General features: G+C 39.6%; 2 protein-coding genes across 3 annotated transcripts; one reads left to right on the top strand and one right to left on the bottom strand.

Moving 5' to 3' along the window:
* The first annotated feature begins 276 nt into the window (after positions 1 to 276).
* Positions 277 to 21,185, top strand: b4galnt3b (beta-1,4-N-acetyl-galactosaminyl transferase 3b). Its single transcript, XM_044357273.1, has 20 exons — positions 277 to 736; positions 5,235 to 5,290; positions 5,400 to 5,483; positions 7,422 to 7,517; positions 8,257 to 8,347; positions 8,448 to 8,548; positions 8,656 to 8,723; positions 10,378 to 10,456; positions 10,607 to 10,673; positions 10,908 to 11,042; positions 11,227 to 11,336; positions 11,884 to 11,984; positions 12,275 to 12,342; positions 12,444 to 13,698; positions 14,246 to 14,505; positions 15,855 to 16,008; positions 16,111 to 16,183; positions 16,271 to 16,424; positions 17,405 to 17,531; positions 18,138 to 21,185. The coding sequence occupies exons 1-20, from the start codon at positions 601 to 603 to the stop codon at positions 18,247 to 18,249; spliced, it is 3,327 nt and encodes a 1,108-aa protein (XP_044213208.1). The 5' UTR covers positions 277 to 600; the 3' UTR covers positions 18,250 to 21,185.
* A 647-nt stretch (positions 21,186 to 21,832) lies between these two features.
* On the bottom strand, positions 21,833 to 27,550 carry tnni1c (troponin I, skeletal, slow c). Of its 2 annotated transcripts, XM_044356846.1 has the most exons (8): positions 27,353 to 27,550; positions 24,273 to 24,276; positions 24,117 to 24,155; positions 23,169 to 23,210; positions 22,880 to 23,011; positions 22,639 to 22,728; positions 22,312 to 22,494; positions 21,833 to 22,223 (listed from the first exon to the last, which is right to left on the bottom strand). In XM_044356846.1, the coding sequence occupies exons 1-8, from the start codon at positions 27,400 to 27,402 to the stop codon at positions 22,122 to 22,124; spliced, it is 642 nt and encodes a 213-aa protein (XP_044212781.1). In that variant the 5' UTR covers positions 27,403 to 27,550; the 3' UTR covers positions 21,833 to 22,121. The 2 variants fall into 2 exon arrangements, with proteins under 2 accessions (XP_044212781.1, XP_044212782.1); XM_044356847.1 differs by lacking the exons at positions 24,273 to 24,276; positions 27,353 to 27,550 and adding an exon at positions 24,461 to 24,584.
* Between the last annotated feature and the right edge of the window lie 24 nt (positions 27,551 to 27,574).

The following is a 27,574-nucleotide window of genomic DNA, read 5'->3' as shown; positions in this document are numbered from 1 at the left end:
CCTCCAACCACTCGCGATGACGTCAAGTTAGCTGCAATACACGATACTGTTCCCAGTATCACTTTCCAAAATAAATCCCTAAATGACACATATCTTTAAACTTTTGCTCCAGTGTGACATCAGCAAAAGATATATACATGCGATGAGTGATGTAAAGCAAGTTAAGTTAATATAGTCAAGTCTTTTTGAGTGCACATACGTTTAAGTTTATTGAATCGCTAGTGTGACATGGTTACGACTTTACTCTGAAGGCGGAGCTTGTATCCCGACCTTCCCCTGTGTGTCTTCATCAAATTGTGTGCACTGAAGCTGGTGTGAGGTCTAACTGTTCACTCCGTTGTTTGTACGCCACAGTGGGACGAGACGTGGAGGTCAGCGCGGTCACTGCGAGGTTTTTTTTCGCGGGGATGAGAGCCACCAGGGGCCGTGCGCACTGGGGGATAACCGGGGCGCCCCGGTGTTAGTGCGCACCCAACTTGGAGCAGCGGCAGGCAAGCGGACGGGGCTGACGGTGCGTGGGGTCGGTCCCCTCCTGATGACAAAGCGGGTGACCCGGCCGATGAGTAACTCCTCGGGAGGAGGTTTCACCCGAGAGCCGAGATGATCGCGACGTTTTTCCCTCTGAAGAAACTGCGGCGCAATGGCAGATATCTTCTGTTCGGGGCGATTCTGCTGGTCGGAGCGGTGGCCGTCTACCACGAGATGGTTGCTGCAAAAGCATGGAGCAGTGGGACCAGTAAGTTTGTCCAGTTGACCAGTCCAGACGTTTTTACGACAAGTCTTACTCAAGAGTTTATCCCTTTAAACTTTTGTAAAAGTAATGCATCACTTACACTGCGCCGAATAGACAACCTGTAGCTGCCTGCAAGTGGAAATGATACAAAACCTCAATTGTAGGATTATAAAAAAGTAAAACTAAAGGCGTCACGTAGCTACAGGTGAAAAAGAAAGTGCAACATTACAAAAAGGTGAAAGTGACCAGAAAAAGCAGACACAATGTTATAGATAAAAGATATGCGATAACTTACCTCAGTTCGCTTTGTTTTCAGCTTTCTTCTTCAGCTGATTAACTATTCCCTCATTTCTGACACATTTTATAGATGCTACGCACTGGTGTTGAATTGGAAATGTTCAAAGCTGTTTCCAATATTTTGTCCACCTCATTCATAAAGGCGTAATTGTTCGATTTGAAAAGAGTTTTAGGATGAAATGCAGTGTATTTCAATACAACAAACCCTCGGAAATTTAAAAAAAAAAAAAAGACAAAAAGTGGGAGAAATATGAGGAATATTGTATTGTACTGAATTACAATAATTTTAAAGGTTTTTTCTATTTTTCTGGTCACTCACTATGTATAAAATTAAGTAAATTATGTATTAAATCACTATAAATGCATTATAAAGTAACTCATATATATTCCTTATGAGCCTTTGTATGAGCATTAACAGGAATATTTGTTTTGCTATTTCTACTTTTTCTTTCCACTAATGATGCTGGGTGAGCTTGTACAGGAAATATGAGCCCACAGCAGGTGAAACAACAGGTCGATTTAAAGACAGAGTGTGTTTAGAGAAAGAGAGCGAGTGAGAGAGAGAGGGGGGATGGGGAGGTCGGGGGGTCAGACCACAGGTTTAGACTCTAAAGGAAGTCTTGTCTAACACTTGGTAACCAAACTTCCTGCCCCCTTTACTTTATTTACACCTCAGCCTACCATCTGTTCCACTGCACTCACACCCAAGTATAACATCAGGGTGTCACCACACTGGCATAGATGGAGATGAGAACAGTGGAAATAGTCAGGTTGGTGTCTGCCCACCAGAGAGAAATAACAACACACGACACACACGCACACACACACTTTGAACAAAGCCAGGCGTGTAAACACATGCCTAAGACCTACATTACAGGGCTTGCCTATCTACACATTCCAGGGCTGTAGCCCCCTCGTCACAGTGGGACTCCTCTCGAGGGAAGGACTCTGCAAAGCCAAACAGATGATCAGAAAGAGCAGTGTGAAGATCTAAATGCATAATAGCAGAATGGCAGGTAGGGTTGGACAGGTTAAAACAAACTCATTACTGTTTAAGCTGTTTGTGGTGATCAAAATGTGTCAAAAACAAGCGCAACAGAAGTGTTAATTTCATCCGTGACAGTAATCTAGATTTATTACACTTAATAAGCAGAAGACACAAACTCTTATCAAAGTATCTACACGCCTCAATGTAGAAAAAAAGGAAGGATATGTTATGATTTTGTAATCATAGCTGACAGCCTTATGCAAAACCAGTTGCATCAGTTTTACTCTCCATAAAAGTGTCAAATTAGGTGATTCCAGGTAACAGCAATTATTTCTGTTATTAAATTGCTCTCAGCAAATTATAACCAATCACAGGAGGTAATGAAGATAAAAAGCAGACAGTTGAAAGAGAGATTTTGTAAGTTTTGAGACAGTTAAAATGTAGATTGTGACCAAAAGTGCTGCAACTTGACTACTAGGAAATTGCGCTCATGTGTCCTTATTGGGGACAGTGATACACATTTACTCTGATTTTCATGGCTCACCAGGAGTTTAATAACTCATCTGAAAAGAGATTTTCTTGTTACACTCTCATATTTATTGATTGATTGTTTTTATAGGGACAAGTAGATTACATGGACCACTGCCACGTACAGCAGCCTTTATAGCCTAAGCTAGTGTGTGACTGCCGTCCGTATTTGTAATTGTGATACTAGTGTAAAAGTTAGTGAGGCTTTTTGAAAATAGAGGGATACACTTTAAAAGTACTGGACACTAGGATTAATAGACAGTTCTCAAAATCATCCAAAATGTAAGATATTTTGATAGATATAGCAGTGGTTTTTCTTTTTCTTCTTTTGTTTTCACAATTATTTCTCACCCTGAAAACGTCACACACAGACAAGAAACAGATCGCAGGGTTACATCACAAAGTATTATCATGACATCTTTATACACAGGCCTTGATTAAATACTATCAATCTACACCTGGTCAATAAATCTTTAAGTCGGTAAATCAAAGATTAATTTTTGCAAAATCAACACTCTATTTCATACATAGATCAGATACTGTCTGTAACCTATCATGAAGCACTTCTTTCTTTTCACAGTTGCTTCATCTTGATGACTGCTCTGACAAGTTACTAACCAGACACAAACCTCATTGTTCTACTTATCTTATAATCAGCCCCCGTGAACCTTTTTATAGTAAAAGAAAATACCAGAAACAAAACAGGAGCGATCAAAGAGAGTCTAAGTAAAGAAATGAGTCCATGTCATCATAAAACTACAGTAAAGGGCCCCTCAGAGTATCTAACATTAGGATTAGGAAGTTCACAGTCTTCCTTAAAAAGCTCTTTGGCTCTGTGTGTCCAAGTTAAAAACCCAGAAGCATTCTAACAGCAAATGTCGATTGTTCCGGTTTCCTCCTGTGCAGCAGGGCAGGAACGTTTTCATCACCTGCCAACTTGCAGACGAGAAACTGAATGATTGAGACATGCAATACGGGTTGCCACAGGAGTGCTCTTGGGCTTGGCTCTTCAGATATGGGTCTTTCAGGGATGGCTTGTTTTTCCCACATGTAGGTCACATGGGCACTTAAGAACATAGATAACGTATGAAGTGCTGCAGTTAATAAATGTCCCGGTGGAGAAATGCCTGTGTGGGTAGGTGGCTTAATGTTATGATGTACTGGACACGTCTATTGTACTTTTGAATAATCCTTTGGTGGAAAAGGTTTAATTGGAGTTTTCATTATCCTCCCTTTTGCTGCTTTTGCTTACTGGAGAAAACCTTTTGGTCTGTTCAGTGTGTTAAGAGGGAGTGTGCCACTCCCTCTTAACTGTGTAGACTATTTAAACTGTATATTTGACTTTCTATACTGTACATTAAATACAGCCTCTCTACACACAAGTGCAACAGGATGTAGAGCAAATTTTCCAGTGGGAACATTGTTTTTCAGCTGCCTCAGGAGAGTAGCTGTGCTAAATCGGTGTCCAAAATAGACCAAAACATCGCATTAATACAGTTGCCACTTGAAAAACTTCCAGTCTCTTTGTTGTTCAGATGTGATTTGTGTGCCATGCATAGTAGCTGAAAGCCAGCAAAGCACTGCAGCAATTTCCTTTTTATCTGAAAAACATGTCAACTCTTGAGTCATTATATTTCACCGTACAAAGCAATGCCAGTCATTTTGAAATGATTGTATCTGACGACTGCATGAGTAAAAAAAAAGGCAACGGAAGGAGGACTGGAGTACAGATGAAGATAAAAATACTCCTCTCTTGCTTTTCTTAACCACCACTCTAGAATTATGTGCGTTGTCAAAATTGGCCCCGTGTCTCAAGCGTGTGTGTGCTTGGAAATCTCCGCCCTTGTGATAATGACAGATGCCGAGTCCACAACCACAATCAGTTCACTCACTGACACCACAAGCTCTTAAAAAAAAAAGACATGAAACACCGAGGTCTTTTAAAATACACACTGCCCTATAATTTGAAAGATGACGGAGGAGGTAAAGGAGTAACGTTTATTTATCTTCTGTGTTGAAGATTATTTTGCCAACGCAGGAGTGCCGTCGCCGCTCATTGAAGGCTCTGACTGAGATGAGTTACATGCAGTGGACATCAGCATTGAATTGGGACAGGGAGTGGGTGGGACTCAGTTGGGACACTGGGCTTCATTGTTCATGCAACATAAACCCACAAGAAATGGATGAAAAAAGCATCTTGTATAAGAAAGACTGGTAACACCTGTAGTACGTGATCCACAATCAAGCATATTAGGTTTGTACATTGTATGTCGACAGCCTGCGTAGTTGCAGGAGTGCTTGTGTTTTTTGTGGATGTAGATATGCAGCAGAACTATGTATGTGCTGTTTCGAGATTCAGCTTAACTATTACAGGAGTTTGTTACTCATACATGTGTGCTTCCCTCTTTCCACACCTGGCAGCTGAGTCCTTCAGTTAACTGATTTTCCTATGTCACCAAACATCAGGAGCAGATCAAACCACACACTAGTTCGGGATTAGAATACAATTAGGTTGAATGCAAAGTAGGTAGGATACCAGTGTGAGAATAACAACCTGTTGCACCTAACAAATCTTGTTTATTTTCAGTCAGTTGAAGAGACAGTGACAGTGCTTGTATTTGTGCACAGTCGCTGCATATTTGTTCGTCAACCGTGCGCTGCGCTGATTGTTTTCACCCTCTTCCTCAGGTATGAATCCTGAAGCTGAAGGCAGCAGCTGGCGGAGAGCCATGTCTGACGAAAGGGTAAGGACGGTGCATGGAAAAAGAGGTAGTAATAGAAACTGTGATGGGGTGAAGGAAACCAAGCTAAAGACAGTGGCTTTAATGTGTGTGTGTGTGTGTGTTTTTCCAGGTCAGAAGGGACCATCAACTAGACTCTCCGGAGGATTCAGCTGCTTGGAGCTCCAGTTATATTCCACAAGCCTGGAAACCAGAGGTGTGTTTGTGTGTGTGTGTGTGTGTGTCCGAGGGTGCCTGCATACTTAAATACCCTCTTTCACCTCTTTTGAACTCTGAACAACCTGCCCATTTCCCCTCCCACTTCAGTGCATTTGCCTCTATGTGCAGCGTGTTTCCAGCAGCAGAGGTTGTCTGAGCAGCTTCTATTGCTCTGTATTAGAGTCATCATGTTTCCACTATATTAAGCAGGGCTGGGCTGTACTTTTGCCAGTTGCTTGCAACTCGTATTTCATGTTTAGGGGAAGCTGTTGCTGTCTGTGCGTTTGGCTCTACAGACTTCATGTTCGCATTGTAAATAGTGCGAGTGATCATGTTTGTGTGGGAGCTTTAAAGGCCCAATCTATGATGGAGTCTATGGTGGAGGAACATTTTATATATATATATATATATGTCACCCATTCCTACATCTAAATACGTTTGATGTGCAGTGAAAGAGTGTTGAATGTGTGTTTTTTTACATGAGAAATGACTGTAAATGTTGAAGTAAATTACAGTTGCATAATTTGAGAAGATTCTGAACAATATATGTTAGATCTGCTGGACAAAACTACTTTAAACAGAGGATGTGAATTTATACATTGCTTATGAACCAAAGAAATCACTGTATCTTTGAAGTATTTTCACAAGTTCAAGTCCTGCTGAATTCACAGAACACATTGACAATATGTGATTATAAAACTCATACACTGTCAAAAAACTAAATGTTCTCCCAATCGAGTGGCCTTTGATCTCAAACGTGGAAAACTCATGTTTATAGACTCAGGCAGCAGGCTGTGAAATGCCTTGAGTCATTATTTTACAGTCTTCCTGTGAGCCAGGTCATGCTAACATTTAACCGACTGTGCTGATGACAGCAGTGTTTAGCCTGACCACTAATGAAATCTGATGAACTACTAGAGGACAGGTAATATAAAGGTTTTGGCTTCAACCCGCAGTAGCGTGCCCCTTTGCTGCGCTCAACACACTCATTCACACATACACACAGCTTAGATAACACGGCTTCTTTGGCAGATGTCACAGAGGTGTATGTTTACAGGACATCTGGGCTCTCTGCTGAAACTCAACTTCCTTCTTGTGCGCGTGTGTGTGTGCTAGTGTTTCCAACTGACTTTCATTGAATGGTTTGGAAGTGGGGGAAGAGAAATTTGAGTACCGTCATTTCATTGTCACCCAGTTCCTGTTATTGTCTACCTGTGTATAAACATGACTCACTCAAATTACATAAAACATTTACTCCTGAGCTCTAGCAGTATCCACCCGTTAAGATAGTTTTGGTCTTATTTTCTGAGATTTCTGCCTCCACCCAATTGAATTTTTTTTTCCAGAAACAGTGCCTCAGCTACTCTTGATAATCTACGAAAAAATGCTGTCAACAGTTTTTATAGGGACTATTTCTTTGGCAAAAGGTAGTTCCAATGAAAAAAAACGCTTCACAGTGACATATGTCCAGGGTGATGAGTTTCTGTAAAGATAAGTTGTATTTTATTTTTTTATGTCATTTAATAATACAGTGAGGACCACAAACGAAATACAAATTCCCTCCATTGTGTTGGAGTGGAGGTAAAAATCTTAGTGGCGGTTATCTTAAAACCTGCCCCCAAACTATCTGTATGTCATAAGATACCACCAGAGGTAAGGGAGACAATCTGTTGTTGTGTTATTTGGCTGAACTCTCGTGAACTGAAGTACATTACACCGGAAGAAGGGTGGATTATAATAGGAAATAGGTGGTAGTTGAGAGCAGAAGCGCTGCCAATGCATTGTGAAGTGGTATCTAAACAAATCTGTTGCAAATGTTTATTGGTTTTAGTTCGCCAAGTACTAAGGCCAGATGGTTAATTGTCCCACTGCTGACTGCAGCACAAACACTGATGAGCTCCCAGCATCGTCATGACTCTCTCCTCTCTGCCTGCAGTATAAGGGACAAGCTAATCTGCATGTCTTTGAGGACTGGTGTGGCAGCTCTACAGCTGGTCTCCGCAAGAACTTGCACTACCCACTGTACCCCCATGTGAGTCAAACCCTGATGCCTGATCCTTGTGATTCACTTCATTTTCAATAATTATGTATAAATACGTAATGTGGCAATTCGGGAGAATCACTTATGTGTGTTCCTGATGAGAATTAGATGAGAAGATTGATACTACTCCCACGTCTTAGAGTGATGTTGATCTTGTAATTTAATTGTATTGTAAATTACTTGTAATGTAATTTGGCAAGACAGCAAATGTTGAACTATTCCTTTTAAAAGACAATTTACATTTTTGGTTTCCCAACAGTAGCTCTTGTTGTTTGTATGGTGTGTCATTCAAAAATGGAAACGTTTTCTACTTGTTATTCATAAGTCACTTTGAATTCATGAGTTAATGTATAGAAACTTAAGAAAGTACTCAGAATGAAGGAATTTGTGTATATCTGATTAGAGGCAGAACATTTTCCTTATCTCAGTTTTTACAAGAAGACGACTTTATCAAGATCATGCAAGCACATACATCTGTGTAACAACTGCACATACATTAAAACAAAATGTTCTGCTGACTGAGAAGCAATTCTTGCTTTTATGTGGCAAAGACACCGCAGCGCACACTCTGACACCAGCAAAGGCACATGTACGCTCACAGTTGTTTCCACTCAGAGTCACATTCTACATCCACATGCTAGATCCTCATGTCCCTGGACTCAAGGTGTAGTCTCACTTTGAGTAAACATCTTGGCTCAGTCTCTGTGTTTCCCTTTCCTCGCTCTTACAGTCCAGGACTACAGTGCAGAAGCTGGCTGTCTCTCCTCAGTGGACCAACTACGGGCTCAGGATTTTTGGTTATCTACATCCTTTCTCTGACGGTACAACGTGTACTTTCTCATCTTGTTCCAGCCTGATACCACACTAATTATCTCTCCTTCAATCAGTCTCTTTATCTCTTTTTTCTCTCCGGTCTCTCAGGGGAGTTTGTGTTTGCCTTGAGCTCTGATGACAACTCTGAATTCTGGCTCAGCACAGATGACTCTCCCCTCAACTTGCAGTTACTGGCCTGGGTCGGAAAGGTATGAATGTCTATCATCTTCTCAAAGGGGCAGAGGGCTGGGGGCTAATTTCCTTATACCCGTCACTGTAGTATTTGTATGCATGTGGGTTTTTTCCTTTTTTATAGACTGGCACTGAATGGACAGCCCCTGGTGAATTTGAGAAGTATGCCAGTCAGACCTCTAGACCAGTTAGGTGAGTTGACGCCAGACTAGATTCCGTTGTTGATTAACTGCTGAGGTCAACAATGCGAGTGGATGAACATATAATACATTGTAATTAACTCTGCTTCAGGAAAAACTGTCCTCTTGCTGGACTGACAAAACTCAGTTGTTAAAGCCCCTGAAAACTTGAAATTTTCAGTATTTCTTAAAGCAAAAATTGGTTAAGTGGTTAAGTAATATATGACTCAAAAACTCCGCTTCATCAGGACTCTGTGAGTATGTTTGATCATCTTTAATTGACAGTGACCTCTCCCTCTGGTAGCATAAACAAATCACCCAACAACTTTCATCAGATTGTCATTCAAATATTGCTAAAATTCTGATTGGTGCATGGAAATATGTGACGTCACCTTTTCTCAGCTGAGGCCTTTCCAAGTTAAACCAGTGAGAGCACAGGAAATAAAAGACACAGATGGAAATCTCTCAGTTGTAATAACCAGAACTGTTGACTCCCATTAGTCATAGTAAGAAAGTAATTGAGAGAATACATTTCACCTGCCTTTAACTACTCTTAAATATCATATTCTTTACATGTAGGGAGGGTCTGACAGAAAGACATTATTGAGTTACATTATGGGAAAAGTAGTACACAGTATTTTTAAGAGCTTAACCAACACTAGGGGCCAAAAATGTATGTCAAAGAGATGTCACAGTCTCCGCTGCACCAATTATGACCATTATTGATTTTATTGCAAGTCCCCAACCTATGTGGAAGTGCAATAAGCGTCTCTTTAACCACATCAAAGTAATGTCTAGACGTAAGCACCTCTTGCCTAATAGCCCAAGCGTAACCATTTCTGTGTAAAAATGTATTTGCTCTTCTGGGAATCCAGTGTAGAATAGCTGATGTGGTTAACTCTCTACATAACCGTTGTAACACAGAACATGGAAACAGTTAAACCACTGCTTCAAACTATGTCGTAGCATTTTTGCTAGCATGACAGAAAGCTTTTGTCACACGGTGTGGGTGTGGTTTACTGGCACTTGGCAGGAAATTTTGTAGGCTACATAATCAAGACCAGTCTGATAAGTTGACTCTAGACAGGAAATGTAAACATCAGTCATCAAGAGCAACGCTAAGTTTATGTACACGCCCGGTGGTATTGTTTGTACTAATTGTTTTGATGTTGTGAGAACCTGAACATTTTACCCTAAGTCCATAAGAGTGTAAGTGTTTGCTCAAAGTGTCTTTTTACAAGAGGCTCAAGGAGGACACATCTGTTTGAAGGAGAACTTTATATCTAGAAGTTCTGATTTATTTAAAATGTATGAAGTTTAACACATGCATGAGGGAAAGTAGGAAAATACAGCAGCAAAAGTAAACAAACATACACATGTTGCTTGTAGTTTCAGTTTCAGACGTTTTCAGAAATATATCCAGAAAATATGAGTGCAGAAGATAGATTTTAGGTTTGAGTTGTACCAAGTAAACCTATACTGATAAAAAATATATATTTCTGTTTAATCAGTCTCAAGAGGCAGCAGAAAGAGACTTTTTGCAGCCATCCAGGACCTACATGACCTCCAGATCCTGTGCTTGGAGCGTCATGATTGTATTTCTTTGAAGAAACAGTAAAGGTTTGTTTGATATGTAGTACTAAATATGAACTGTTACTGTCTTACAGGCTTTCTTCTCAGAGGAGGTACTTCTTTGAAGTTATCCACAAGCAGAACGACAGAGGGACTGACCATGTGGAGGTGGCAGTAAGTAATTAGACTCAGCACAGTCATAAAAAAATGTCCACACCCTCATTCCTTTTCCAACCCTTATATCAAATCTGTGCTCATTTTTATTTGCAATGTGAATAATGAAGTGGAAAAGACAAACAGCTCTTTGTCTTCATTTTCAAACAGTGGAAGCTCCTGGACCAAGGCTTTAGGTTCATGGTTATTGAATCTAAGCACATCTCCCTCTATGTTAGTAAGTACATAAACCCCCACACATCATTCCTGCTGCCTGAGAAAACATTACTCACTGAATTTTGTATTGGCGTCCAGAGATCAGGGTAAATCTCCATCACACGGCGTCTCATAATCCAAAACTGTGTCTTCCTTTATTATCCTGCAAGGATGCTCAAAAGTGCATATCAGTTCAGTGGTTTTTGTTGCAGAATAAGTGCTTGTTATTCTAATGCCCTGTGGTTTTATCCCACAGATGAGTCTGCTTTGTTGATGAGTGATGTTGCCCACATACCACAGACAGCCGCCAGCCACCAACACACCCCAACAAAACAGCACAGTGCCACAGCGGACATGCTGAGGGAAGACCCACGAGACACTCTGTACCAAGGTGAGAGATTTCTCTCGCCTGCTCTATTTCTCTGCCACACGACAGATACACAACAGATAGGTTACCCGTCTTGTTTCCTACCATCCCGGATGCAAATATGGTGCAACCTATTTCCTCTTACTAAATGAACAAAGAGTTCAAAAAGTAATCTTCTCTCAAATCTGTGTGCTGTGTTTATTTGCAGTGCCTTTGATAAACAGCGAATTCCTACGTGGTGTTCTGCCCGACTGCTCGTACAATCCCAGCTATACAATCAAAGACTTCCCTCTGCTTCGTTACCAAGGACTCCAGTTTGTATGTATTTATATAGTTTATTTTATTATTTGACATTTCTACTGCTTGAGCCCCACCTCATATTGTTCCTCAGAGCATAGCAGTCACACCTCAAAGGTCCTGAATACAGTGTTGGATTTGAAGAACCATATTCTAGTGAGAAAGCAATTTTTATTATTTATGTTGCCCCAGAGCGATATGGAAGCTTTTTCTATCTTTTATGGCCCTCTATTATTTTGTTTCTGAACTTGCCCCTTTTGTGCCGAGTTATTTTAGGAATCTAAATTGCACCACCATACTAACAACTGAAAGCGCATTTAGTAAGCAAGGCGTCTGAATTCTTTCAGTTGATTGTGCAACCTATATTTCTAAAGTCTCATTACTTGATTTTTTTAATGATCTAAAGTCTCTTTAAATTAGGCGTAGTGTTAAACGTTGCTTGACAACAAATCTCGGTTTACATCCAAAAACACATACTTACATAGTATATAACCCTTATTAAACAAGATTTCATGATTCATCGTTCAAGTTCTCATAGCTTTAAGAGCATTTCATTTCATCTCCCCAGGTCCACATGTCCTACATCTACCCCAACGACTACACCCGACTCACACACATGGAGACCGAGAACAGCTGCTTCTACCCTGAGAGCCCCTACTACATGAAGATGTGAGACCTCAGGCGCTAAACATGACAAAGTATAGATACATATGTAGTAAGATTTATTGTGACATACTGTACTAAACGGAAATACATACAATAAGAAGGGTAGGTTTTACAGTATCACCAACAGAGGGTGCTGTACCCCTCAATCTACTGAGAATTTTTTATACAGCAGAGAGTGTTTTTTGAGGGGGAATCTCATCTGAAAACTGCAGTTTGTGATTTTTAAGTAACATGAAGCAAATAAAAACCTCTAAATCTTTGCATAATTTTGCGTTATATCCTGTTCTCTCCAGGTTCGGTTTCTCCAGATACATGAGACTAGACCGTTCTGATGTGCAGGAAAAAGGAAACTCAGCCAGAGGTATTTTCTAATTCTACTTTTCATTTTTAAAAAAAGGAAAATATTTGTATTGTCAGTCCATTTCACTCTCCTTTTCTGTCTCTGCTTCTGGTGAATGTCAGATTTTGGTTTCCAGAGGAGGAAGTTAATCCGAGATGAGGAATACGAATTAGACAATGAAGCCTATCTAAGAGAAAACGGAGCAAAGCCGGACCGGCATGTAGATAACAACCTTTTTCCAGACTATGGGGATGATTATGATGATTATGCTCAAAAACGCAGGCGCAAACTCTTCTCCTTAGTCACGGCAGAAACTAACAACACCCTGAAGAACTCTTCTGACACAAATTTGCACATAGATAAGATGCAGAGGAGGCAAGGAAAAGACGTCCCACAGCCTCAGTCAGAAAAACAGAAACCAGCTGAAACTCTGCAGTCAGTGCCAACCCAAGCCTCAAAACATTACCTGAATCTGAAACAGAACCGGACAGAGTTGAAACTTGAGGGCCCCGTTAAAAAAGTAGAGCAGATAAAACTGAGAGGGAAGCAAAAACCAGCAAAGAGACAAAAGCTGAAATCAATAGAGATAGTTGAGGGACCTGCACGGACTAATCCACCGATACCGGTGGACAGAGTGCAGCCCGGGGCAAAAGAACGACCAATAATCCCATCAGAGCAGCTCAGTTATAAACAGCATCATATCCAGAGGTCTCGAAAAATGAACCATACCCAAATCCAAAGACTCAAAGACTCGCAGCTTCAAGCCTTAGAGAGGGACGCTCCGATAACTAAATCCACAGGGGCCAAGCAGCGGAGGTATGTAAACAGGGAGATGGAGCTCCAGCAAGTTGACACCAAGCGTTTTATCACTCCCAAGAGGGACATTAATCGCCCTTTAGTAAGGCTGAATCAGAGGGAGATGGATACCAGAAAAAACCTGAGGAAAAAAGAGATAGAGATGAATGTACCTCTACAGGATGACATAGAAAATAGTATCCACAGAGCTAAGATGATCACTAGAGGCAAAATGGTCAAAAAGAGGGTGAATACGAATGAAGATCAAGTAGGGGAGGAAGACGAGATTCACAATAGGGCCGAGAGTAGGCGAGACACCAGAGAGGGTGAAAGAGACTCTCTATGGGGACCAGGAGGAGACTTTGAAGGTGCCGATGATGAGGATCTTACCCCTGCGCCGGTGTATGACACTGAGGTGAATTGGAGCCAGACCTTCCAGGTCAACCACCTGGACCTGCAGGCACAGCGCTCAGATTGGATCGACCTGCGCTGCAACATCTCTGGAAACCTGTTGCTCCACTCCAGTGATGCTCTGCCTATTGTCAAAGCTTTCATGGACAAACTCAATGAAAAGCACTATGGGTAAGTTTGTGTATAGACCTCTGTACCTGTGCATCACCAATTATGAGAAACATTTATAGAAGGAATCAGTCAGATTTTCTGTATTATGTCTAAAAAGTAACAGTTGACAGTCATTTTCAGCTTTTTTGGCTTTCGACCCCTTAAAATTGATGAATGTTTACATGCAAACCTTCTAACAGGTCACATATGTGTCTATAAGTTGTCGTCAGTTCAAACAAAGAGTTTGAGTTTCCATTCACAGATTCTTTCAACACTTTTAGAAGATTATGCAGTATATTACAAGCAAAAATGGAAAGAGTAGAGAAAAGTCAGAAAAAAATACTGCTGTTTTTTCCCAATTCCTTCTGTTTCTTGCAACCCCTCAAATTTGTCTTTGGTGGTGCCCAGACCTTTAGGTTGGGAACCACCGACCTAACTGAACAATGCCTGCTGGCATGTCAGTCCTGCACATTTGAAAACACACTTCCAATATTATTAGACAAGTACAATCATGTACATAGATTACACAATTGTTTCATACCGCTTTTGACCCTCTGTGTCTGTGCAGGCGGTTCACATTGGTGAGTGTGGTTAACGTGGAGAAGCGTGTGGACGGGATTCAGGGCAGCCGCTACTTCCTGGAGCTGGTGCTGAAAGATGTGAACGGCCAGGTGCTGCGCCTGTCACACTACATCTACGCTCTGATTCACCACAGCAGGCAACGCAGCAAAGACTTAGGTTTCCAGCGGCCGAAACCTCAGATGTTGCTGTGTAACCCGGTGGGCTTCCGCTGGAATCCTGTTGCCACCGTCCACTTCATAGTGCCAGGTACTGTACATCTACCTGTAGCCATGCTCATTCTTTTATCATGTGCTTTACTGTGCTTCTTGTCATATGTTGGCTTCTGTTTCAACTTTTGCCGTTCTGACAGACATTCCTTATCAAGGCACTCGGGTGTTAAAGGTAAAGGCAATTTAGATAACAGCCATATGGGAAGGCTTTTAAACAACATAAAACCTCAGTATGTCAACATTTCCATGTCGGACTCTGAGTCCAGTCGAAAGTTAAATATTGACCTTAATGGGTGTCTCAAAGAATCTTTGTCAGTATTTCATTAATCAAACAAAGGCCTCTATTATGTGCTTTGTGTTTTATTATTTAGCAACAAGCTAAGATTTGAAGCTGTAGAAAGTCAATATTTCAGTTGACCGTTGCATTGTTACATTTTATGGGAGTGAACCAGAGCATTGTAAGGAAAGTCTTACTGGCAAGTGATCATAAAAATAAATTGTTGAAGACGTGGACCTACTGGTTGGCACCCTGGAGAGAACAACACCTGGTGGTTGGACAATCTACGACAATAATAATGTGGTTTTTATCACTGATGCTGACGTAATTGTCCACAAGGCATGTAACAGAGGTCTGTATTTACTCAAGTTATGAAATATTGATAAGGATAATGTGACAATACTAATAAACAATACTATTAATGTAAACATTGTGCTTCTTACAGGATTCTAAGAGTCTAGAAAGTGAATGTTGAAATATTTGTTCTACATTAATGTTTAACTGATCCTTTTCTCTATTGAAGGATACTTGTATATTATTCAGAATTCTTTCCCGTGTGTTTGTTTTCTAAATTGTATCAAGATACTGAACTGATGCTCACCAAAAAAAGATATATTGATTACCACTATGATGTTTCAATAATATATCTTCATCTGCTGATATCAGATATTTCCTTTACTCAATACATTTGACTTTGGAGCATCAGTTCAGTGCCTGAGCGATATTGTTTTATCTTTCATAACAATGCACCAGACAGTAATATTGGAATATAGATACACTAGTTTATGGCTTTTTCTCCTCTAAATTGTTACTTCTTATAATACTGTTGTCGTACTACAGTGTGTTAAGGTGAAATGTTAAGGTGTTCATGTATATACAACACTACGTCACATGATTACCTGCACACATTTCAGACAAAGTGATAATGACTGAGCTGATGAACAGTATAAGCCAAATTATATCAGCTAATAAACGTTAAACTGAACTTCTTGTGGCTGCAGTTATTTTAAAAGCACAGGCCTCTTTATAGTTTTTGTTCATGCATTACCTGATTCCATGAATCTCCTAGTGTGGAAATAAACGATTATTTGTTTGCATGTCTGCCTCAGTTAAAAACCAGGCTCGGTGGGTGCAGCAGCTGATTGTTGACATGGAGGAAATGTTCAGAACAACCGGAGATGCTAACTTTAATCTCATCATCACGGACTACAACAGCACTGACATGGATGTGAGGAAGGCTCTACAGAAATCCTCTCTCCCCAGGTGTGTGTGTGTGTTTGCTGGACTTTAATACTGAATACAAACTTGTGAAGCTCATTATAAAGGTTATGTATGGAATATCATTATACCCATGGAATTTTCCAGGTACCAGTATGTGAAGCTGGGTGGGAATTTCGAGCGCTCCGCTGGTCTGCAAGCAGGTGTCAGCCTAATAAATGTGAGTCCTGCAACATCACTCTGCAATATGAAAAGATAGCAATAATATATCTCATGTTGTTAATCTTTCCCTCTCATTCTCCTTCAGGATAACCACAGCATTGTGTTTCTTTGTGACCTCCACATCCACTTCCCTCCCTCCATCATCGAAACCATCAGGAAACACTGTGTGGAGGGATACATGGCCTTTGCTCCAATAGTTATGAGACTGAACTGTGGGTCCACGCCATCAGAGGCCAAAGGTAGGCACAGATACACTCATCTATTGATATATCAATAGATGAAAATACTTTCTTTAACTGAAATATAGAACTTAAATTTATGTCATGTTATCAAAAGGTCACCTGTTCAGTGACTTCACATCATCAGAAGTGAATAAATGGGCTGTTCATATAGCAGTAGATCTAGAATAAATGCTTCTTTTAAATCAGTGGTTTTACTTATAAAAATAGACAATACGTGATCAAAACAATTTCACGCTTTACTCCAAAATATCCCAATTTTAAATTCTTGAATGTCACCAAGAAGATGTTAAAAAGTCAGTGAGACTTTTTTTCCACGTGAGTGTAGAAACCCTGTGAGATGTACAGAAAATAGGGAGACAGACAGTGAAGAGACATGAGGGAAGACGGTGGGATTTAATCCAAAATGGAACAGAAAAGTGAGAAACTTTGGTTTGGATTAACCGGAATAGCTGCCTTTCCCAGTCTTTTTGTTTGTGCATGTATTGAGCAGTTTCCACACGTTCCTGCGTTGGATGGCTCCCCTCCGTTTTTCTTTGTATTACTACTCACCATTCTGGGAAGCTTGTTCTTCCACGGTAGACGTGTAAATTTGTGACTCCAGAGATCGAAGAGAAAACTACAGGACGTCTCATGTCTTCCTCTTTTGTTCTCGCATGGACTTGTTGCAGTTTGTTGCCTGCAGACACACACACACTGAAATTGTCTCTACTGGCTACACCTGTGTTGCAGCATCTAATCCTGCCAGGTTAGAACAAGTGGCAGGTGTAGCTTCGTGAGAATGATGTCTTGCTCACCTTGATATGAGACCTTAGAAAAAGGTAGCGGTCACAGTAAGACATATATTATGACTGATGCATATCAAAACTAGTGAAAAAAAGTATTGTAAATAAAAACAGCCCCAGGAAATGAAGAACAGAATTAGTGTGGATGTGAAGCGACATCGAATCTGAAGGAAAATGTGACCGTCTGTTTTGCAGGTTACTGGGAGGTTAATGGGTTTGGCCTGCTGGGGATCTATAAGTCCGATCTGGACGCAGTGGGAGGAATGAACACGAAGGAATTCACAGACCGCTGGGGAGGAGAAGACTGGGAGCTCCTCGACAGGTGTGTTCCTCGCTTCCTGAATGTCAATGGATAGACTCAAATTGTTTGTTTCTAATAATTGCTGGCCACTTTTTCCTTTCCTTTAATTTTACTGGAAAAATACAAAAAGAAAGCTCTGTTGGAAAATAGCTGTTGGCCCCTTCTGTTTTTCTGGTCCCTGTTGTTCTTTGGACATTACTCATTCCCACAAATAACTGCCAAATTATAAACGTAGATGATTCGACACGGTAAATAGATCATATCAGCACTGTTACAAGTTTAATAGCACAACATTTTCAGCAATCTTAAACATTTATGAGAAAGATTTTGGAGTCAGACCCTTAGAATCAAAGAGAAAGAGCCTCAGTAGGAAAAATCTATCATGAAAGAGGATAATACACATTTCTGCACCAACAGTAATAGACACATTTTAAATGAGAGGCTTGCAATCTCACTCATTTTAGATTGATTGTCTCTCCACTTTCGTGCACTTGACAAGTTGTAGCATGCTCCTTAAAGCTGTCAAAAGCAACTCTGACTGATTCAGATAGAGATGAGGAAAGACGAAAAAGACAAAGCTAACGAAACATGAGAAAACCAAACGCTCTCCTCTGCTCTTTGCTCTAGGATCCTCCAGGCAGGACTGGAAGTGGAGAGGATCTACTTGAGGAACTTCTTCCACCACTATCACTCCAAACGTGGCATGTGGAACCGACGCATGTCACCCAGCCACAGGTGACCACGTGTCACCTGCCTGCTGCACCTGTCGCCACGGTTACAACCACGGCAACCAGAGCACTAAGGCCGGAGCATGATTCCTGCTGCCTAATCGTCACACCTGCTTATCGATCAAACAGGGTGATATAGGACTGGATGCTGTCTTCAGTCTCTCCAGCTCTATGAGACATGAAACAGCAGCTTACAAGTGGCAGCAGTGAAGGTCATCGCCATGGAGATACTACTGAGTTCATTTCACTGGATGTACTGTTGACTACTGAGAGGGTACTGGCCGATGAGTGCTGTTGACTATGTGATATTATATATGAAGATACTGCTGTGCACCATGTTGCTGACTGAGACCACAATAATCTGCACTACCTGCTGCAATGAACTAACCTGATCCACAAAACTGGACTTTTCAATGACACTCCAAGGACATATACACACAAGTGTCTTATATCTTAAAGATCACGAGTCTTGCACATTAGTCTTAACTGGGGAAAAAAAATGTCTTTGTTTTGTTTGTGACTAAATTAAATACATGTATTTGACTGCAGATTGTGTGTATCGTTAGCACAGCCTTATTTGTCATGTTGTAAATTATGGAAAACTTTCTATTTATTATATCAATGTTTGTAGGATTTTTTTTTTTCCATTTGCATTTTATGTTACTTCTAGTAACAAAAGACAAAAGTGTACCTCAGTTCCTGTACCTGTTGAGCGCCCCCTCCTCTGTTTGTTCTCATCAATATTAATTGTGCCTTCTGCTGTGACTGTTATTCAGGTACTGGGCCCTCTGAGGGCTGATTTTACAGACCAGTCAGGAAAAGCGTTAAACTGGAAAAATTATTACAACTGAAGTGATTTTTCAAGAGTGTATCATTAAGTTTTGTAAGAGAAACTGTTGCTTCGAAATGCTGAAATGAATTTAGACTGGTGTGTGTGTGTGTGTGTGTGTGTGTGTGTGTGTGTGTGTGTGTTTTGTGGTGTCAGCTGATGTAGACAATACTGGCATATTTGATTACGAAACAGTAATCAAATATGATACAACTGAGAAAACCGGAATTATATTCAACATCGAAAATGAATATGCATATTCTCTGTACACTGCCACTCACCAAAGATCTTATTTGAAAGTTGAGCAAATGTGTGTGTAAATGCCGCATGAAGGGCCGCTTCAGTCAAGAGCTATTTTTTAACTGTAATTTATGTCTGTCACCAGCTCATAATCTTTTTGTTGATCTACCTGCTGAGCTTAATTTTTTTGCTCTTTGTTCCAAAATAATATTTGTTTTGTTGAAAATCTCAAAACCTACTTTGTTTGGCTCAGCAGTTCCTGAAGTTTCCCATCCTCATCCTAACTGGGAGTAATACTGTTTTCACACAAGAAACACAGACAGGAAATATTCTGTTGATGTAGTGAGCGATAACATGATCTTGTGTTTTTATCACATTGTTGTATTGTTATTTAAGACAAGACTAATGGTGCATTTTCTAATATCTGTTCACATTCCGTTTTAATGAACCTGCTGTGCCTGTCATTTCAAATTGATACATGTTGAACCATTTCACTAAAGATGCCGCACAAATTCTGGCCTGCTGCCAAACTTTGTGAGAGTTGTGTTTGATGCTTTCCCTTTTCCTACATCACTTCCTTGGTTTTTTTTTATATACCTCGACACTCTTTACGCTGGGAGTTCACCTCAGCCTTACTGTACGGTGTGGGATTCTCTTCTCTCAGGGACCGGTTTTTCCATTTACACTGCCTTGACAAATCTGCGGAATAAATTTCTCCAAAAAATGTTTTTGTTGCCTTTATTTTCATTACATTTTATATACTTTTTAATAGCTGCCTTTCTTTCAAGTAATGGCCTAAGAAAAGTGACAAAGAAGAAAGAAAAATTACAAAACTGAGATATTCTAGCTGTTAATTGTATGCCACCAGCCTTCGAATTCAGATAAATAAGAGGTTACACAATTTGTGGGATAAGCTTTTTTTCCACAATAAGCATTATGCCGTTAAATAGATTGATAGATGTTTTGTTTTACATGACATATCTGTCAGTTTCAGTCTGCAGTCTGTGCCTCCTCATCCTGTACTGTACACATTTCTGCAAATTCTCATTGTCGGGTTAAAACCTCACATTTAGGAAATTGTTTTAGCTTCAATTGATTGATCACTTTGGTCTCTATGGAATGTATGACACCCTTTTAAAGCTGTTTGAATATACTCACTTCACTTTCTGTGCAGACTGTATACTTTTAATGTGGACAAGACACTGATGGCTTTATTTTACAAATTCTTTATTGAGTCTGTTTTAACCTTTTGTTTAATTACTTGTATGAGAACCTTACAGTGCAAAACAAAAATCGTTTGTTCAATATTGTTAAAGTAGCCAGCGAATTCAAATTTTCCTTTGCTCCAAGTACAATAAATGCACTTAATGTGCACTAAACCTTGACTGCACTTCTCAGCAGCACTTTATTATGGCTACTATTCCAGTGGTTTGATAACGAACAAATGCTTTTTTTGGGCGGGGGTTGGTTTACTGTAACTGTCGTGATTAATGTCCCGTATCCTCTTGTTTGTTGTGTTTATGTTTTTTCCCTCTACTGCAAATCGAATTTCCACTCGAGGAAAAATAAAGATCTGAACTAAAATAAAAACACAAGAGTCTTGGGAGTCATTCAGTGCACGGTCCTGTGCAAAGCTCTAAGTTTGTCCATTAAGTTTGTGGCTACAGAGGCTGAAGTGTCTCCAGTTGGGATTTGAGCTCCATGCAGACATTCTCTTTGACAATGTTAAAGAAAAGATGTGGTGCTGTAATTTGGCATGCGAGAGGCACTTCGCTTCCCAATGGATTCTACTATTAATATTTAGCAGACCCGCAGCATACAAATGTACCACCCACAGCATAGCTCAGCTGTGTCAGAACAGCTCACACACAAACACAGCCAGCGGCAGAAAAATGGCCACCCATAATTATGGCTTTATGGGACCATTACCCTCCCTCAATGTGGGTCCCTGCCTAATTTTCAGCTTACCTGAATTGTAGTAAAAGCACAAATAATGTGTCGGTGAACTTTTTAGAGACAATTTACAGTAAATATAGATGTTTGGTGCATGAGGACGGTTTTAAGGTTTAACAATAGTGATGAAAGTGGTCCACATAGTATGAGTAACGGCATTCAGACAGGCACATACTGTATTTGCACAGATGCTCACCAGGCCCCCATAAATTCCTTGGAGGCTGCCAACTCCATCCCGTCGCTTAGTCATTCAACCTCTATCTCACTGATGCCCAAGGACAGCTACTGGTGTGTGTGACGGTGTCTACTGTTCATATGAGAGGAATACATTCCAGTCAAGAGTAAAGGCTAAGTATATCCTGGCTCTGACATAAAATATATATCTGCTGCTTTGTCACTGTAATTCAATGGCATAGCTTAGCAGACACTGTACATGAGAAACAGCTATGATATGTTATTCATAACTGTGTGAAAGGACAATGTCAAGTCAGTTGTATTAAATAAATTTGATATTATACTGTAAGGGCTGTAGATATGTTATGTACTGCAGTAATAGAGTGAAGAATAAGCTACATTTAGCACCAGCACCAGCTTCTAAATGCAGCAAAAAAAAAAAAAAAAATTACAAAGACCAGTGCAGGATCTTGCAAGCCAGCTGTTGTAAACCAAGTTCATATTTCTGAGCTTCATCAAGCATGATCCTCCAAGGCAATTTTTATTTTTATAATATTTTAATATTTTTTCTTTTTTGTCAGTTGTGTATTTTTGTTGTATTATTTATTTTTTTTATCTATCATTTTATGTATTCTTCAGTTTCAGTATCACTCCCTAACATCACGCGATGTTATTGGAGGAGCTTTTTTATTGAACACCACCAGCAGCATCAAACATCTTCTTCCTGCCTTCCATTCCAGACATAGCCTCAACGTTCTTACGCCAGTCACCCACGTCCATGGTCAGCTCCTAAAGTTTTTGAAACACACATTCAGGCCACTACGTCTTTGCAGTTTCATTATTTTTCTTCCCTATATGTTTACTTGAGTAGCCATACCTTCTCTTGTTTGATGTCCTCTTTCTTCACAGATTTGAGATTTGCCCTCAGGTCCATGGAGCCCTTGTTTCTGGATCCAAACAGAGCCTTCAGCATCTCATCTGCTGACACTCTTACCTTCCTCAGGGCCGGCTTCTTGAACTTCCCTCCGAGGTCTTGCACTTTTAGTTTCAACTCATGGATCTAGAAATGGTGAAAAGCTTTTCTGGTGAGTTTATGTTAATAAATAACATTTTTTCTTTATTTACCTCTATTTTCGACATTTCGACATATTTTTTTATCACTAAAATATTGTGTGTCACAGTCTGGTTTGTGTTGATGTCATACATCTCTGTTGTTCTTCATGACTTTGGCTTCACAGTCGTATCGCTCCTCATCCACCCCATCAATCATGGCATGAATCTTCTTACACAATTTCTATAAAACAAAACCACAAACACATATATGCACACAAGTACACAAATAAGACACTTTTGTCACTATTTCTTTGCATAAACAATGTTCTATGGTTAGTTTTAGGACCACAACCTTTTATGCTTTACCTTCTCTGACTGTTTGTGGCTCTCACCTGCATTTCTTCTATGTTTAAACCAGTGAGCTGCAGCGGTGGAAGCTTCTCTCCCAGGTAGCGAACCTTCTCTTCCTCTCTTGCAGCCTTTTCTGCCTCCAGTTCCTCCGTGGCACGAGTGAGCAAGAGAATCTGAGCAGATCAAAGATGAAACAGAGTGCCTGAGATCTTGGTGCTCATAATTTTCCTGTAGATTTTTACATGTCTCTCATTTTGACAGTTTTATGTACAGTTTGTAAGCTAATACGTTAACATATGACTATTTATTTATAAGTTATGTGATATTTACCTTCAATGATAGCTTCCGGGAGGCTGAAATCTTGCATTTGGGCTGAAAATAATACAAAATATCACATATTAAAGCTGACCTTTTAGTTTTAATGCAATTTTAACATACCATTTGTGAGACAAATGCAATTTAAACATATCATTTGTGAGATAAATAGCAATTCCTTTACCTGCATAAGTTCCATTTTTATAGTTTGGTACAAACTGGCATGCTTACTGTCAGGTTCACTACTCTGAATGTGACTGTGTTATTTCACTATACAAAGACAGCAGCTGCTTACAAAGCCCAGTATTTCAGCTATGAGAAGAGTTATTTTTCTCGTCTAAATACATGCTGCCTCTATGTAAAACAATCAAAAAAATGTCTCCCTACCCTGAAAATAGCAGTAATGTCTAGACACATTTGTCAGTATGACACTGTAAACTAAACAGCACAACTCTCTCTACTTTCAGTGTACTTCAAAGATATTAAATATTATCTCTGAAACCTGGTAAGATGTAAATGAAAGCAAAACATAGTTTACATTTCGCAAACACATCAACAAAAGATTTAATGAGGAAGAGAGTTGTTTAGTCCATGTGTACACCCTTTAGAGACTGAAATCATTCATTCAGGCTGTCAGCTATGTTGAGAAAGTTTTATTATTCGTATCGTTGTGTCTCTGGGTTTGCGGTACTGATCTTTGCAAACAATTACATTTTAACTTATCAGTTTCAATACGATATAGTACAGTAGTTATAATATGAGATGATGATGTACAACTCAGCTTATCTTTAAATTTTGAATCCTATCCTATCTTATCATTCTGTGCCCCATTTGCTTTGTAATATTGTTTTCTTCTAGGAAGCTGTTCAGCAGAGTGATATGATGCTGTCATGCAAACTACTTGGCAGGTTAGTACAATGGGACTATTATTCATAAACACATTGTCAGTTCAAGTATCACTACCTTTGCCTCAGCCTTGGGGGCCATGGGTGCTGGCGTGTACTAAGGAGAAAGAGATAAAGAAAGTGAATTTAAGCTTCACTGAACATTATTCTGTAATGCTTTCTCCAATTTTTTTTTGGTCAGATAGCAGGGTAAGACATGCAGGCTGTAACTTACGTAACTGTTTTGTCCATGTGGAATTTGTTGGACCGCAGAAATCAGAGAAACACAAGCAAACAGGAGACACCGTTAAATATAGACACACATACAGAAATACAGACATGAAATGTTTCCTAGGCCAATAAACAAATAGAAAAAAAACTTGAATTTTTTTAAAAAAAACTTAAATTGTGTGATGACAGAACTTACTCATCAGACATTGTTGAACGCTTGACAAAGACACAATAAGGATAAAAAAGGATTTGGCAAAGAAAAACAAAAAAAAAGTCCAGTCACTGAAAATGACACCTCCAGTATCAGAATATGGATCATAAATATACAACAGATAGATATCAGTATGACTTTTTAACTGCAGTTGGCTTTTATATACCAGACTGATGCACCAAAGATAGTCTATTATGAAGATGAACCACTCCCCTTAACGCCCATCCTCTGGTTTACAAAGCAGTAACAGGATCCTGTGTAGTCAGAAATCACGGTGTCTTGTGTTACAGGTTTCTATTGAAAAATAATGACATCCTGCTACTTTCTGTCTCTTTGTAGTTACAATGGTTAGTTTACAAATCTTTTTACAACTTTTCCTTCAAAATACAAAGTCAATATTTCCTTATTAGTTTATTATACCAATAACCACTTCGCTAACACACTGAATGTAATGACAGAGTCACATTTTATCTAACCTGGTTTGATATTTAATGAATTTATAGCCTATGATCAAATCCTGTTAAACACAAATGCAACCTTAAGCTCTGCAAATCAATAGTTTCTGTCAAGTTTTATCCAAATAAAATTATAATGTTTTAAAGGGAATCGATATCAGAAATGTAAGAGCAGACTCTCGTCAGCTGTGAATTCAGGTTGATATCTGTGGTACAAAGAGAAAAAGCACGTAGTGAGATGTCTTCTCTTTTCCCCACTACTCACATACCAGGCCTGTGACACCGCCCACCAGTCAGTCAGAAATTATTGGTCGGTCACCAGGGATTAATGGGAAAGCTCCGTTTGTTAACTCAACAACTCTTAAATGGCTGTTATGATTATCACCTCAGTTAGAAAGGATAATGTCCTATCAGCAAACCTGATGGACCCTGTCATGAATTTGAAGTAAAGTATTTGTTTTATGGTCACTCAAATCCTGATCTGTGGTGTAATTTGAGAATTTAAAAAAAAAGTCACAAATATATAATACTGTTTTCCTTTACAACTGTGATTTTGTAGTGATTATTCCACTCTAATGATATACAGACACAAATACAAGAACAATAGACATTATAGTTCTTTCTGTTAGTGTTGGTCCACAGCAGATGTCATGTTGCCATACTCAATAACCTTTCTTTTGCTATGTCTGTCATCTACACAATGCAGTGCACCCACCCAGCCACTATTAAAAACATGTCCGGATTAACCTGCCCGGGGACCAGGGTGCAAAACTGTATAGTTACAAACACCCCCCCCCACCCTCTGTCTATGTACCCTGTCGCCTCCAGGTTCACATCAACTACAGGTTTGGCTACACTGGTTGGCCAGACCCAAAAATCAACAAAAAATGATGTTTTTGAGGAGCTTTATTTCTGCCTCAATATATAATATATAGGACATGCGCTTTGGCTCGGTGTACTATGACCTCTGCACAGACATGAGCGATAGCATCAAAAGTTCCACCTGCAGCATTCACCCATTGTCTATACCTGTTTATTCCTATTCAGGGTTACAGAAAGTTTGGAGTCACAGCATGCACTGGGGGGATTCCAGGCTACTTCAGGCTACTTCACCTGACTTATACAGTATATCTTTGGACTGTGGTAACACACATAAACACCACAGCTGAGACTGAAACCAAGGACATTCCTTTGATGTGAGGTGACTGAACACACAACTAATATTTCTCTTATTTCAAAGAGGATGTTTAAAGGTTTATGTGGGATTACCAAAAAAATGCATTATGAATTTCCATTTTTTCATCACTTTTTTGAACCCTTCTGCCCTCTCGCTCTTGCGTTTGAACTGAAAACAGAATACATCTGCATGGGAATCACTTGTCACATAGCATGTGTGTGCTTTGTGGCGTGACTGTATAGTATGACCCAGAAAGTAAACATTGGTTTAATGTTACATTTTACCCTTTTCTTCCTTATGGCGTGTAGCTGTTAACATCCTTTAAAAGTAGCAAAGTGTTGACCTTGATGGTGTCAGCCTCCTCTGACATGCTTCACTTCTCTGAGAGTGAAGATATGTTTTTTGGGCTTATATGAGCAAAAGCAGCGTTGTATTTTATATGGGAATCAAGTTCAGTTCAGTGCAATTGCCATGTACCATTCACATTGTGGCTATTATGCAATTGACACCTACTTTATTCAAGTCATCTTCTTGTCATTCTGTAATTATTCTATGTGTTGTAATAAACAAGAGGGCCAACAATGTTGAAAATGTTATTTAAGGAACAACCCTCCGAATGATGCCTATACTGTCCTGATTTAACCTTTAAAATGTGTCCAGGTGAGAAGAGAGTTATTTTATTAGCACTTAAGGATGGTCATACATGTGTAACCTAATCTTGAGGGATGACTCCCTCTTCAGGATGGCACAGATATTTGTCTTCATAGATACATACTGGCCAAAAATACCAACCTATGGTGTGACTGGACAGAGATGACAAGCTTGAGGCTCTGTGATTTAATTCTGACGAATCCACCTGGCAGAAGGCTCCATATAGTATGGGTCTATTTCAGGTCTGTATAAGTCTCTCAACAGTTGGAGTTTACTTATACACAGAAAACAGGCACACACTTAATTATGTTATTGTTTAGCTGTTATCATTACCGCAACACCACTCTGTAAAAATACTCACCAAAAGTCCCAATTCGAAGTTCAAAAAAGTACAAGTATAGTGCAAAATTTCCCCAAAGTATTATACTGTATGTAATTGTTTCAGTTTATCATAGGACATATACTAATAAATAAATCATCAATCAGAATTTCCCTTGTATAAAAAAGAGGAAATATAGCCTAACCTGCCACCAAAAAAACCTTTGTGTTATTAGAATTTCAGGTTAAACCTGTGGAAATGTGGAAGTTACCTCAAATGTGTTCTGCTTACAGTAGGCCTTGATTCAATCGTGGTATACATATAATTCTAAGAGAAACTAGTACTATGAAACAGAAACTAAACAATAACATGACTGCCCAGCGACACAACATACTTAACATAACGTATAATATGAATATATAATAAAAAGTTAGTAGCCTAGTTATTTCTTCTGAGCAGCGTCACCTAGAACAGTTAATGTTGCGCATGTCCA

This window comes from Thunnus albacares, chromosome 7 (genome assembly GCF_914725855.1).
Source record: "Thunnus albacares chromosome 7, fThuAlb1.1, whole genome shotgun sequence".
In the NCBI taxonomy this organism is placed as follows: domain Eukaryota; kingdom Metazoa; phylum Chordata; class Actinopteri; order Scombriformes; family Scombridae; genus Thunnus; species Thunnus albacares.
Note: the sequence above shows the minus strand (reverse complement) of the source record. Positions and strands in the feature narration are given on the sequence as shown.